Below are 14,389 nucleotides of genomic sequence, written 5' to 3'. Positions count from 1 at the left end.
TCGAGCGGATCTATTCCTGTCCAGTAGGTGTGAAAACTAAGACCTGAAGAGACTGATTCCTCTAAGGTCATGAGAGCGAGTGAGAGAAGGACCAGGAGTCAGAGCTCCCACCCTCGTCAGCGTTCTTTCTGCTTTGCCGCCCTTCTATTCCTGGATGGCTCAGCCTGGGTTTGTCCCCACAGGAGACCTGGAGCCACTGCTCATTTAAACAAAGGACTGGCATTTGCAGGTGTCCTTTGTAGAGACAGCATTTGCATAGCTCCGAGGACTGATGGAAGTGGTAGGTAGGGGGTGGCTGGCAGTGATGCTACTTGTTACGTTACTCTGCAATGAGCTCTGTCAGTTCGGGCCAGAGATAAAAAAGAGCCTCAAGTAAGATGGGCTACAGGGGGCACACTGCAGAGATCTTTACAAAGTGAAAATCCATAGGACAATGAAGCAATGCATATGGTGGGAACTGGGGGAAGATCTGTTTAATATCCTTCCCAGGCTAGATGGCTAGGATGGGAGTGGGGGGCTGGAACACAGGAGGAGGTCCAGCCTTGGGGAAATCATTCTACGTGTAGAGACACTTGGACCTGGGACATGAAGGTGTCCAGTAGAGACACCCACCACTAGGGACACAGTGTGGGGTGTCCCCATGAAGGTGGTAATGGCCACAGGGAGTGTGGGACAGGCAGGATGAGGAAGGAAGGACTATACCCGGGGACACTGCAGTGAGTTACAGCGGAGCCCGTGAGGAAGGTGAGAGCAAAGGATCATGAGAATCCCAGGAAAGCAGCAGGGACGCTCATGGAGCCAGGTGAGCAGAGCCACCTCCTGTTCTGAGCACCGGAACCATCGGGCTGGGTTCTGGGTGACCAGAGCACCTGCCTCTATGCACCTGTTCCACCTGGAGGAGTCCCAAGTTGCCCCGAGCTGAGAAGGGTGATCAGGAGAGAAGAGGCGAGGTGCCCGGCACACACTTACCACGATGAGCGCAACCACGGACAGCGTGTAGTAAATGGAGTCCCTCAGCAGGCACCAGGAGGAGAGAGCCACGACCTGGGGGGAAGGGGCGGCAGGTGAGAAACAGGACACGGACCGTGCGAGGGACACAGCCCGGCTCTGGCGTTGCAGCCGGTGACGACCCAGACACAGCTCAGCGCTTCTCTCTCTGCCCGAGGCCCAGTCCATCTGCCAGTCGAAGGAATTCACTCAAGGTCTTCGGGCACAGTAGTCTGGTCTCCTGAAAATCAGGTGCCAAGATGGGTTTGAACCTGCCAGGACTTCATTACAAGGAGATGCCCAGGAGAGAAGACAGGGAGGGAGCGGGGGAAGGGGGAGGGCTGCCCAGCTGTTACTCCGATCTGGCCCCCAAAGGAGAGGCAAGGCTGGGTTAGATGGACTATCTGAGGAAGGTTCTGCAAAACCAGGTCGAAGTCTCCCAGGAATCTGCCAGCCTCGGTATCCCTGATGCCAAGGAGAGGGGAGGAGCCTACTGACTTGCTGTTCCTGCCAGCACTCTGCCCAGAGCTGGGCATACCCTTCTGAAGGCCCCCAGCCTCTTCTCTCATCTCTGTGATATGCCTGGCCTTGTTGGCACTTGACCTCTGGCTTAATCAGAATTTTTAAAAGATTGATTTGCCTATTGATGTGGAGAAAATGCTGTCTTAGAGGTGGTGGCTCTGCTGAGACCAGTGGACACTTTGCTGGAGACTAAGCAGCCTTGGCCTCTTGTGTGTGGACTTCCTGCAGGCGAAGGAGACCCCTGGCGCCGCAGGAGGGGAGGGGACGGGCAGGGTATTGTGGGCGGGGGACCCTGTTCTGGAGGAGAGTCCTCTCCCCTGGGTAAGTCCTTCAGAGTCTTTCATGGAGGGAAACCTGGTATTTTCCCTCTGTTTTGCAAAGTAGGTCCATTTTTGCAGACTCTCTGCAAAAGGAGCCTGGGAGAGTCCCAGATCGGAGGTGCCCCCTGGGCTGTCATTCTCACTCTCTCCCACCTCCCTAGGAAAGCGTCAGCCGCCCCATGGCCACAGGACTCATCTAGCTGCCTTTGCCCTTGCCTCATAAGCGGAAAAGGACACAGCAAGTGCCACTCTGAGCTACGATAAGAACAGGGGCCAAAGACAACTGGAAAAGGGATTCCAGGGACTTCCTTTGGTGTCTCTTCCCTCCTGGATGACTGGGTCCAACTGTAAAGAAAAGATCAGGGCAAAGCCAAACCAGAGAGGGTATTCTGGATTCAAATAACATGAAAGATATGGCTTAAATAGAGCTAAAAATGAATAACCAGGCCAGCCTCTTTCTGTTAACACACTCTTCCACCACTGTAGGGACACTGAGTATTTTCTGTGCTAATTTTGCCTTGCTTGGTTTGGTATTTGCAGATCCAAGTTTCAGATGAAGGGCTTGTCAAGAAAAGGACTTGGACCACGAGAATCTCTTTAGAACAGAGTGTCCTCTCCAGCCTTTTATCATCTCTCCCTGGACTGTTTACTCTTTGAGCCTGTGGCCGCCACTCACCATCTAAGGAAGAGGACAAATTGGACTAGATTGTTCACGTTCCATCAGGTCATAAAAGGTGGTGAATATTTCAAAATGTATTATAATTAAGCAAATGGACTTAAAACACGTGGCAAGTATCAACTCTGAATTTTCTTTAAAATCACTTGGATTTCTAGTTAAAGATAGGTGGACTGAACATCCCAGCACCGCTGCTGCTTCTTGTTCTACTATAACAGGGTTACAGCAAAGGGATTTTGTTTTTTTTTTTAAACAAGAGATAAACCTGGGAGAGAAAGAGACTAGAAGAATTGATCAGAGCAACAAAATTTTGAGCTGGAACGCAGAACAACTGAACAATCAAAGTCTTTCAGCTGGCAGTGGACCAAGCTCTAGAAGTGCTGGTAAAGGTGGCCTGAAACGGGATGGCGGCAAGACGGCTGAAGACTTTAATCCCACCTGATACTATTACAACAGTGTTAATCAACTATCCTTCCATATAAAATAAAAAAAAATTTTTTTAATTTAACTGCAGATTTCTTCCCTCACTTCAAATAGACCAGTGACTATACATCCCCCACCTTATCTGAGGCAGGAGACCTGGCATTTACAGAAGAGAAGTTTCAGAAACAGAAGAGAGGAAATGATTGAATAAATAATTAAAGGAAAGTGCTCAGAACTTAAGGACTTCCATTTTTCTGACACAACAGACAAAAAGATGCACACCAAGGCATATCATTGTGAATATTCTGAATACTGGAACCATAAAAGAGTCCTAGAAGTCACTGGAGAGAGAAAAACAGGATCATATACAAAGAATAATATTTTATTTCTCAGCCAGAGAGCTGAAAGCTAGAAGACAACGGAGGAGTAACTTTGAAATTAGAAAGGAAAATGATTTCAACCTGGAATTCTACACCTGACCAAATTGCTCATTAAGTGTGAGAGGAGAATAAAAATAAAAGTCAATTATCTCAAAATATTTACTTCCTACGTATCCTTTTCCAAAATGCTACTAGAAGATTGCTCCACTAAAATCAGGGAGTAAAACACTTGTTACATAGAATGTTGGCAAAATAAATCCTTACATCAAACAACAAAAATCTATTGTAATAAGAAAAGATCTCCAGAATGATGGTGAAAGAAGATTCTAGAGAGATGGTAAGAGGAGATTCTAAAAGAAATTTTGCAGCTGGTCAGAAGACACAGCAGAAATGGCGCCAGGAGGACAAAATCAATGGGATATCTTACGGTTCTGGACCCACAGGAAGGAGACTGGAGAGCGCTGGGGACAGAGCACTGCAGCCTAAGCAAGTGAACAACAGCAATAGAGACAACCATACACCACGGGGAAAACACAGAGTTGTGCAGGAAAGGAAGACGAATCATTGCTGGTATTGGCTGAGCTATAAACTCAGACATAATAAACGCAGTGTAGACTGCTGTCTAAGTAAATTAATGGTGTAAGTGTTTGGTGAGGATGGAGGGCTGGGTATTCAGGGTGAGCAGGGCTGAGTGCTGAAGAATTAATGCTTTTGAACTGTGGTGTTGGAGAAGACTCTTGAGAGTCCCTTGGACTGCAAGGAGATCCAACCAGTCCATCCTAAAGGAAATCAGTCCTGGGTGTTCTTTGGAAGGAATGATGCTAAAGCTGAAACTCCAATACTTTGGCCACCTCATGCGAAGAGTTGACTCATTGGAAAAGACTCAGATGCTGGGAGGGATTGGGGGCAGGAGGAGAAGGGGACGACAGAGGATGAGATGGCTGGATGGCATCACCGACTCGATGGACATGAGTTTGAGTGAACTCCGGAAGTTGGTGATGGACAGGGAGGCCTGGCGTGCTGCGATTCATGGGGTCGCAAAGAGTCGGACGTGACTGAGCGACTGAACTGAACTGAACTGAGGGCTGAAAAAGACCTCCTCCTCCACACTGGAAAGCCTTGGAGAACACTTGAAACTGAAAGGTCAAGTCACTGTTCTAGAAGCATCTGATCTGGAGACATGGAGTGAGTATCAGGAACAACTAAACTAGTGGAAAGCAGTTGCCTCTGAAGGGTGGCAGGCGGCCCTGGTGGGACAGGAGGGTGGCTGTCTTTCATAATAAGCCGCCTGGAACTGGTTGCCTCTTTAAGCTCTGTGTGTATAACTTTAATGAAAATAAAAACTAAAATAAAAATGAGAAAGTGTAATGCAAGTTATCCATTTAGATTTACTGCTCTAAGAAATACACATCCCATTAGGTCTAAATGTCAGACTTGCCTGGATACTGATCTACTGTATCTCTTTATAAATAGAATAGTTTTTAATGTATAGACCATCTCCATGTTTCAGCTCTAGATTCAAAGCCTACAATTACCAAAACCAATTTAAAAAAATTTTTTATTAAATTAAAAAAATGAAATTTAGTTGATTTATAATGTTTCAGGTATACAGTAAAGTGACTCAGTTTTATATATATATATATATATATATATATATATATATATTCTTTTGCAGATTCTTTTTCATTACAGGTTATTACAAGATATTGAATATAGTTCCCTGTGCTACACAGTAGGTCCTTGTTACCTGTTTCATACAAACAGTGTGTATATGTTAATCTCAAATTCCTAATTTATCCCTCCCTACCCCCTTTCCCTTTTGGTAACTGCAAGTTTGTTTTCTATGTCTGTGAGTCTATTTTGGTAAGACCAGTTTTTTTTTTCTATAGAAGCAATGAACTGGAGGACAAGAAAGGAGTCGAACCAGAGAAGAATAATTCTCCACACTCTCGAGGGTATTAAAGCATCCTTGATTCTGCAGCATCTATAGTGAAAGCTGTGACCATGACCTGGTGTCCCCTACTTTCCTCTTCTGTGACCACTCCTCACCACAATAAAAAGACTTATCTGACACTTCCTGCAAACAAGAGGACCCAGAAGGTTTATTTAATTCAGTCCTACAGCAACCAGTAAGGTGGGCACTGCCACCCTCACTGGCTGGCAGTGTGGGCATGGCCAAGTTGAAGTCTTGAACACAACGGTACAACTAGCAGTGGGATGAGGGCTGGGATCTGAACCTGAAAGCTTGGATCTCATGGTCCTGACCCCACACCCTATGCTACTGTGAGTAAACAGAGGCAGGGTGAGAGCAGACACCCATCTATGACATACTCCATGAAGGTCTTCTTTTCTCCAAGACTTCAGGCCATTTGGCAGGGGCATTTGGTGAGAGACCAAAAAGCAGTGATCACAGCTTCCCAGGTGGCTCAGATGGTAAAGAATCTGCCCATAGTGCGGGATACCTGGCTTAAATCCATGGTCAGGAATATCCCCTAGAGGAAGAAATGGCTACCCACTCCAGTATTCTTGCCTGGAGAATTCCATGGACAGAGAGGAGCCTGGTGGGCTTATAGTCCATAGGGGTGCAAAGAGTTGGACACGAACGAGCGACTAAAACACTTTGACACACTCACAGCTCAATATAAAAATACACTGCTTTAAAGAGAGCCCAAGCAAGAAATCAAGGCAGGAGTGACCACAGAGACTGCAGACAGGGATATGGACGTGCTCTGGACATATCCCAGGAGGGAAGGAGAAAACTCGGAAACTATTCCATTTAGGTAGTTTTTGTTTTCCTTCTTTTTTTTTTTTAACACCAACACAGCTCATTGTTTGGTGATGGAAGTGTTAGCTTTTCCACAGACATGGATACACTGATGTTTGGGTCCAAGCCACTCTCTCTGCTTCTCGGTGGGGGGGCTTTTATCTCTAGATGGAGGCCAGCAACCATCTGACTTAGGCCCCGAATGCACCCATGGGCACAGAGGGATCTGTCAGCACCCTTGCGTCAACATGGGAGGCTCTTTGGCATCTGCCGGCAGACAGCATCTTCTGGAGCACTCTGCAGAGTGAACACAGGTCCCCAGAGAAAGTCAGCAGTGAGTGACGCTGCCCTTGACCTCATTAATCAATAATACAGACAGCGAGAACTGTAAGAGGTCGTCACTGGCAGACTCCTCTGTAAATTAAAGCCAGAAGCTCTGTTCTTCGCCTTTCGCTCTAGGAATCCCTCCCAGCTGGAACTGCATCTTGATATTTCTCTTCTATTTCTGGAGTGCATTTTGCACTTCTTCTATTGAATATGCAGCTTCAGTTTCCTTCTTATAATTTCATTTAATTTCAGAGTGACATGAGGCGAAAAGAAAAAAAAACCCACTCTTCTAAAACAGAGGAAAACACCTCCTCCTGTATTCAAATGCTGAATGATCATTTGGAATTCTGACTCCTGCTAGGGAGTTAAAATTAATTGTTTATGATAGGACTATATATTTTCTGTGTATGGATTTGTATTGCAAATCTATATATATCTATTGATATATATGGTGATACATGTACATCATACATGTGGATAGATGACATGTATAATACAATTTAATATTTTTTCCTTGATGGAGAATGGGATTTGACATCGTGGACACATTTTAAAAAGAATGAATACCCTCAACTCATGAACACTTTGCCTTTTTAAAAACCCGTTTAAGCAGGCAGAACACCATAAGTTACATGACATAAACATAAAACTGCTATCATTTCAGAGAAATGTTGTTATTTCACACAAATTTCATGGAAAAGGGATTTGAAAATCATAACATGAGTCTTGTTCCAAGCTTTTGAGCTGACACAGATCCCACAGCCAATTCTTATCTCAAGCAAGACAGCCATGAGATTGGGAGGAAGGCTGGGGTTCTAGGGTGTCCCTCACATGGTCTGAGGGCATTCAGTGATGCTGGGGGCCACAGCAGGTGAGGGACAGGTGGACACCACTGTCTGTTCATTATTCAAGTACCCGTTCAAAATGCTTCAATCCTGGGAGAAGTCGCCGAAATACAAATGGCTCCTGCTTTCTGGAAATTTTCTACTGAGAATGGACAGTCAGAGTCAGGCCACATAAAAAGACAATAATAAACTGCAAAATACTATGAATGTCCTCTTACTACTCTTTGCAAACAGGAACAGAAAGTGAATTCATATTTTAAATTTTACATTTTTCCTAAGGAAACCCACTCTGAGTTCTAGTTTCATGTAAGGAAAACAAATGACAAGTGAAGAAGCTGCTCTTGGAGATATATGACGAGGCCACGCTGGGACCATGCAGGCACACAGCAGTCTCCTGATGGCTCCACACTGGCCGAACCAAACAACCATCAGGGACGCTCTAAGGGTCCGAAGTGCCCAGGATACAGAAGCACCTTCCCAGTCGTTTACAACATTTAGCAGGAGCTCTCATGGTGGATGTAAATGCGGCCTGCTAGGCCTTCAAACCTTGGTAGTTCAGAGTGTTCTCGCATACATCAGAATTCTCGGGGAGACAGAGCCACCTTAAGGAAGGACTGTGCGAGCTTGTGCTCCTGGGAACAGGCGTGGGGCCTGTGGTCACTGCCAGACATCGTCACTCCAGCACTAGGGACTATATGAGTTTACCTATAAAAGAAGGGCATTTAGGGTAATTTCAAGTCATCAGCTGTGTTTTCTTGGATTCACCCAGAATCAGAGCCCAGGGCAAGATGTGAGTGCATATACTTTATTTGGGAAGTGATTCTACGAAACACTGTTGGGGAAAGTGAGGCAGGTAATGAAATGATAAAGACACAGCAGCAGGTGACTGGGGCGAAATCCTGGTGGGGCGAAATCCTGGTGGGGCGCTATCCTGGGGGCGGGTGCTATCCTGGTGGGGCGTGATCTGCTGGGGTGCTCTGAGGGACCCTGGAGAACATGCCTCTTCCCTATCTTCTCCAAGGGGAGAGTGAGCTGGGGTATTTATCCACCTACTTCCACCAGTCACTGCTTGAGGGCTGCAACCAGAATGTTGATTCCCTGGCCAAGAAGAGCCCGCAGATAGAGGAATGCAGGCTCTGGCACGGGGAAGTCAGGCCAGTGGGAACTCAAAAGGTGAGGATGAGGGGTCATGGGAGGGGACACCTGCAGTGTCTGCTTTAACCCTAACCATGAATTTACACAATGATCCAATAATCTAAGTAAGCATTCACACACACACATTTTGTAAGCTCGAAAATACAACCCATTGTCTATACACATCACACCTTTCTTATCCATTCATCTGCCAGTTGACACTTAGGTTGCGTCCACGTCCTGGCTGTTGCAAATAGTGTTGCAGTGAACATAGGGGAGCACGTGCCTTTTTAGATTATAGTTTTCTCTAGATATACACCCAGGAGTGAAGTATCACATGGTAATGCTTATATGTGGAATCTAAAAATGCAACACTTACTAGGCAGACCCAGATCCACAGACATGAAAAACAGATTTAGGGTAACCAAAGGGGAAAGGGAGGGAGGGATAAATTAGGATTTTTGGAGTAACAGATACATTAAAATATATAAAACAGATAACCAACAAGGACCCACTGTGTAGCACAGGGGACTAAGGTCAATATTTTGTAACAACCTACAAGGGAAAAGAAAATTCTGAAAAAGAATAAATAGGTCCACAGAAACCACTGCAGTGAGAAGCCTGCGCACCACAGCTAAGAGAAAGCCCTTGCAGCAGTGAAGACCCAGCACAGCCAAAAATAAATAAATAGCATAATTTTTAGAAAAGATGCTGGGAAACCACCCTTTTGTACAGTGTAGAACCAGGCCAGAAAATTCCCGCTCCCTTCCAAGTTTTCCTACTTGATCTATTGAAAAGACAGTATAAAGAATTCTAAAGCACAGTGAATTTATTTATTTTTAAATTTATATCATTTGGGTTAGGAGCCAGGTACACATCAGAGGCAAGTATTTCCTCATTTTATCAATTATGATGCCCAAAAGGACAATGTCTGGGCTTGAATGATTATTTTACTCTCTTGATCTGTAACACATCCTCATGGGACTGGGGTCTCGAAAGTGCAGTGGGGCTTCTCTGCATTTGAAGGGTTGATGGCTGCTGCTGCTGCTAAGTCACTTCAGTCGTGTCCGACTCTGTGCGACCTCATAGATGGCAGCCTACCAGACTCCTCTGCCCATGGGATCTTCCAGGCAAGAGTACTGGAGTGGGTTGCCATTGCCTTCTCCAGAAGTGTTGATGGAAAATGAAGTTAATACATATCATGTGAGTTCAGAAATAAGATAGTTAAGATCATGTATGGGCTTCCCTGGTAGTTCAGCTGGTAAAGAATCCACCTGCAACGTGGGAGACCTGGGTTTGATCCCCGGGTTGGGAAGATTCCATGAAGAGGGGAAGCTACTCACTCCAGTATTCGGGCCTGGAGAATTCCATGAACTGTATAGTGCATGGGGTTGCCAAGAGTCAGACGTGACTGAGCGACTTTCACTTCACTTCAAGACCATGTATTTGAGTTGAAGCTTCTGGAAGTAAGAACCTGGCTACAGCACACAATTGCATTATTAGCCATTAGTGTTTCCATTACATGATGCTTTCCATGCTGTCAGAAACCAGTAGTGGAAGCACAGTGGGGAAGATGTCCCATTTCCCTCTGATCTCTCTGAAAATTAAAATGCTGAAGCCAAAGAGGATGGAAAAACAGGAGGACCGGCTCCTTTCCAGTCCACAGGCTTGGGTATGGACTTGGAAGGGTCTGTTTCACACCTGGAAGGAGCCACGTTTCTCTGCATCACCAAGTTACAGAGGAGAGGAAATGTGTACAGTGTACTTCAAAGCAAAGATATCTACCCCCTGCTTGACATGGAATGGGACTTGCATCATCTCAGGAACTAACCTGACTTATGACATCTCCAAAGGGAAGGTGGGTGGCCGCCCCCCGTGGGAGCACCAGGTTGGAAAGGAAGCACTTGCCCCTCTAGGTGTGGAAGCAAGGTCACATTCTGATCTCGGGGGTGTGCAGTGACATTTTCTTACTAACAAATACTGGCTGCTAGCCTGTGTGGCTCATGCGGCCCCAGTCGATCTGTCAGGCAATGTATTTTAAGTAACTTCTGTGACTCATGGTAGAGCGAACAGGTGACGCCCACGAATCAATCCTGCAGCCACGGCAGACTGAACCCAAGAAATGTTCTTTAATGGATGCTTGGCAGATCGTTTCCCCTGCATTAAAGATCTTGAGGATAAAATACGGTAACACCAAAATATACCCAGCCTTGATTTGCATTTAGCAGTGAAGCAGAGGCTGTGGCAGCCAGTCACACCTGCCAGCCAACAAAGCCCCTTCCCCAAAGAGCTGGCAGCTTCTATCCAAAATCGAGGGGAGAGGTTATCTAAGTATCTGTGTTAATTTCACTTTGCGGATGACCATGTAAAGGGGGAGTACTTAGTGCCTTAGTGGTTTAGAGGCTCAGGTATGGAATCTAAGTGCAGGGTGGAAGGTACAACAGTAAGGATGTGGTGCTTATCTAGTTCGAAGAAAGTTGAGACGTGGGGAGGGAAGGCTGTGAGGGTCTCACCCCTCCACCTGTACCCCCTCTCCATCTCCTTCTCTGCCCACCCCCTGGCCTGCAGGCCTGAGCACGGTCTCCCAGCCTCATCCTCCACGTGTGGTACGGGAACAGAGGCCTGTGCTCCTCCAACGTTCAACTCTCCACCTGGAATGATCATTTTTACCTGCATCAGTCCCTCAGCAGTGTGTTAAGGATCCACACAAAAACCTCGGAGACGCTAAGATTTTGGGGTGAAAGGAACATTGTGCGTGGAGGCATCGGGAACAGAATGGCTTTACCTGGAGCACCCTGTCTCACCCTCAGGAAAGAAAACGCCCCTCTGAAGATCTGGGGCCTTCAGGGACCCAAGAATAAGTGTTTCCCGAGAGGTCATGGCCTGAGATGCAGCCCCTTCCTGAATAGCCAACATTTAAAAATTGGTTCCTATGAGCCAGATACCGCACACCGTACTTCACTTGCCTTTTCCTTTCCAATCATTTACTTATCCCATTTTACAGATGAGTCAACTGAGGCTACATAACCTGCCCAAGGTTCACAGTTTGAAAGTGACTGAGCCATATTTTGACCAGGTCTGAATTCAAGAGCCCACATGGTCACCCCTTTGCCAAGGTTACTCAACTTAGCTGATCATAAGAGTGACCTGAATCTGACAATGGATCCCCAAGCCCATGTCAGACTTATCTTTTTCTGTTTTTGCACTACACAGCTTGGGGGATGTTAGTTTCCCAACCAGGGATAGAACCCGGGTCCTAGCAATGGGGACCCTAACCACTGGACCACCAGGAAAGTCCCCCCTTTTTTTTGCACCCCAGACCTTTCGAATCAGAGCTGTACATTGGAATCTCTTGGAAGCTTTAGGAAACACTGATGCCTAGGTTCCACCCCCAGAGATGCTGAGTTAGTGGATTCAGGCTCTGGCTGGGCCATTGGGATTTCTCAAAGCTTCCCAGGTGATTCCTAACACCTGGCAGGGGTTAAGACCACTGGCCCAGCCTGCAACCATCTGTTAGTCTGCTGCTAAGTTAAGTCGCTTCAGTCGTGTCTGACTCTGTGTGACCCCATAGACGGCAGCCCACCAGGCTCCCCTGTCCCTGGGATTCTCCAGGCAAGAACACTGGAGTGGGTTGCCATTTCCTTCTCCAGTGCAGGAAAGTGAAAAGTGAAAGGGAAGTCGCTCAGTCGTGTCTGACTCTTTGCGACTCCATGGACTGCAGCCTACCAGGCTCCTCCGTCCATGGGATTTTCCAGGCAAGAGTACTGGAGTGGGATGCCATCACCTTCTCCATGTTAGTCTGAGGTATGTCCAGATAATCAGAAATGAGGAACTACCAACCATCCCCTGTCCCCTACAATGCAGAAGGAAACCCAGCTGGTATGTAAGAGATTTTGAGAAATAACAACAGACTTTACGTATTCCTTATGACCATTTCAGAGCCCACACACTAGCAGTGTTGCCATCCACCACTCTGCTTATAAAGTAGTTCTGTTTTAACATCTCTTTTAGATTTATAATAAAAAATTTGCTTTGAGAGTCACATCAGTATAAAACAAGAAGTGTGCAATTGCGGGGTCTCACTTTTAGCTAGAGAGACTCAAAGGTGAGGGCTGGAATCCTCGGAAGGTTTGTTCAGTGGTGTGGCTGGTGGCTGACGCTGGCTGTCAGCTGGGTTCCCAGCTGGGGCTACGGGCCTAACCTACAAACAGCCTCATCTGTGTCGTGTGTGTCAAGACTTTGTTCCTTTTTATCGCTGATAATTATTCCCTTTGTTTATCCGTTTATCTGCTGAGGGGTGTTTGGGATGTTTTGAGGTCTGATGACCAAAGCTGCTCTGACCACTTTGGCATGTCTTTTGATCCAGATGAGGATCTGGGAGGGGTCATCACTTCTGGCATTCTGAAAGAGCTGACATGGAAGCTGATTGAGAGGGCTGGGCCTGTATTATCTGCATCCACACTGAAAAGCCCTTCGTTTCCTCCTTAGAGGGACAAGGGTCTCCCCAGCAGAATTCTGGTGCAGCCCCGCAGCTGGGATCTGTCAAAGCAAGACTCACTTTCTCCCTTTTCCTACAAATGACACAACTCTAGATCCCAGGAGTCAGAGGGCACAAGCCAACCAAAGCAAAAGTGGTCTATAGAGACTTCCCTGGTGGTCCAGTGACTGAGACTCAGTGCTCCCAATACAGGGGGCCTGGATTTGACCCCTGGTCAGGGAACTAGCAGAGAAGGCAATGGCACCCCACTCCAGGACTCTTGCCTGGAAAATCCCATGGACGGAGGAGTCTGGTAGGCTGCAGTCCATGGGGTCGCTAAGAGTCGGACACGACTAAGCGACTTCACTTTCACTTTTCACTTTCATGCAATGGAGAAGGAAATAGCAACCCACTCCGGTGTTCTTGCCTGGAGAATCCCAGGGATGGGGGAGCCTGGTTGGCTGCTGTTTATGGGGTCACACAGAGTCGGACATGACTGAAGCAATTTAGCAGCAGCAGCAGCAGCAGGGATCTAGATCCTGCATGCTGCAACAAAGATCCCATTTGCCACAACTAAGACCAAATAAATAAATAAATAAATAATAAACTAAAATAAATAAATAAATGTTAAATTAAAAAACAGTAGTCTATGAAAACCAAAGCTGGTCAGCACTGCTGTGCTGAAGAAGGTGAGTCAGGCATGCTTGATAATGAGCATTTCAAAGAGATAAGCAGTCTCCTTGTGCAGCATATAAATTCCACCCACGTGGAGAAAACAACTCAACAGGCATCGCTTTCGACTGGCAACGTCTCAGCACTTAGGCCTGGCCAGAAGCGTAAAAGATAACTGCTGACTGGGGAAATCCAAAGGAAATGGAAAGCACACGGAGCATTTGTTCCCCTTCTAAACATATGAACTATTTCATGGCAGATATAGAAAGGGGTAGGAGGGAGTATTGGCTAACTTCCTCAAAAAAGAAGAGCAACGGCAGCGGCCTTTTATTGAATATTTACATGTGCCAGGCACCAAACGAGTGACTTTTCTCTACAGGCTTTAGTTCATTTCATTCCTGCACAGGGTGGATGCTAGGGCCTTATGTCCCTCTCAGATTCATATTTTTTGTAGCCCTAACTCCCAGGACCTCAGGACCTGGGGCCTTTAAAGAGGTGATTCAGTTAAAAAGAGGTTCCTAGGGTGGGCTCTAAGCCACATTGACCAGAGTCTTATAAGAAGAGGAAGTGAAAGTCGCTTAGTTGTGTCCAACTCTTTTCGACCCTATGAACTTTAGCCCACCAGGTTCCTCTGTCCATGCGATTCTCCAGGCAAGAATACTGGAGTGGGTTGCCATTTCATTCTCCAGGGGATCTTTCCAACTCGACCCATGGATCAAACTCTTGAGGCTCCTGCATTGCAGGCAGATACTTTACTGTCTGAGCCACCTGGAAGTGGTATCATCTGGACCCAAATTTTACAGAGGGAGGAGGACCACGTGAAGACACAGGAGGAAAACGGCCACCAGACAAGAAGAGAGAC

At 46.6% G+C, this 14,389-nt stretch overlaps 1 protein-coding gene across 1 annotated transcript in view; it reads right to left on the bottom strand.

The window, feature by feature from the left end:
* SLC24A3 (solute carrier family 24 member 3) overlaps positions 1–14,389 on the bottom strand; it is a 428,326-nt gene that overhangs the window by 44,335 nt on the left and 369,602 nt on the right. The window contains exon 7 of the mRNA XM_061435536.1: positions 970–1,044. Coding sequence (XP_061291520.1) covers positions 970–1,044 — 75 coding nt within the window. The remainder of the gene's footprint in view (positions 1–969; positions 1,045–14,389) is intronic.

The sequence above is a fragment of the Bos javanicus genome, chromosome 13, assembly GCF_032452875.1.
Source record: "Bos javanicus breed banteng chromosome 13, ARS-OSU_banteng_1.0, whole genome shotgun sequence".
Lineage (NCBI taxonomy): Eukaryota > Metazoa > Chordata > Mammalia > Artiodactyla > Bovidae > Bos > Bos javanicus.
Note: the sequence above shows the minus strand (reverse complement) of the source record. Positions and strands in the feature narration are given on the sequence as shown.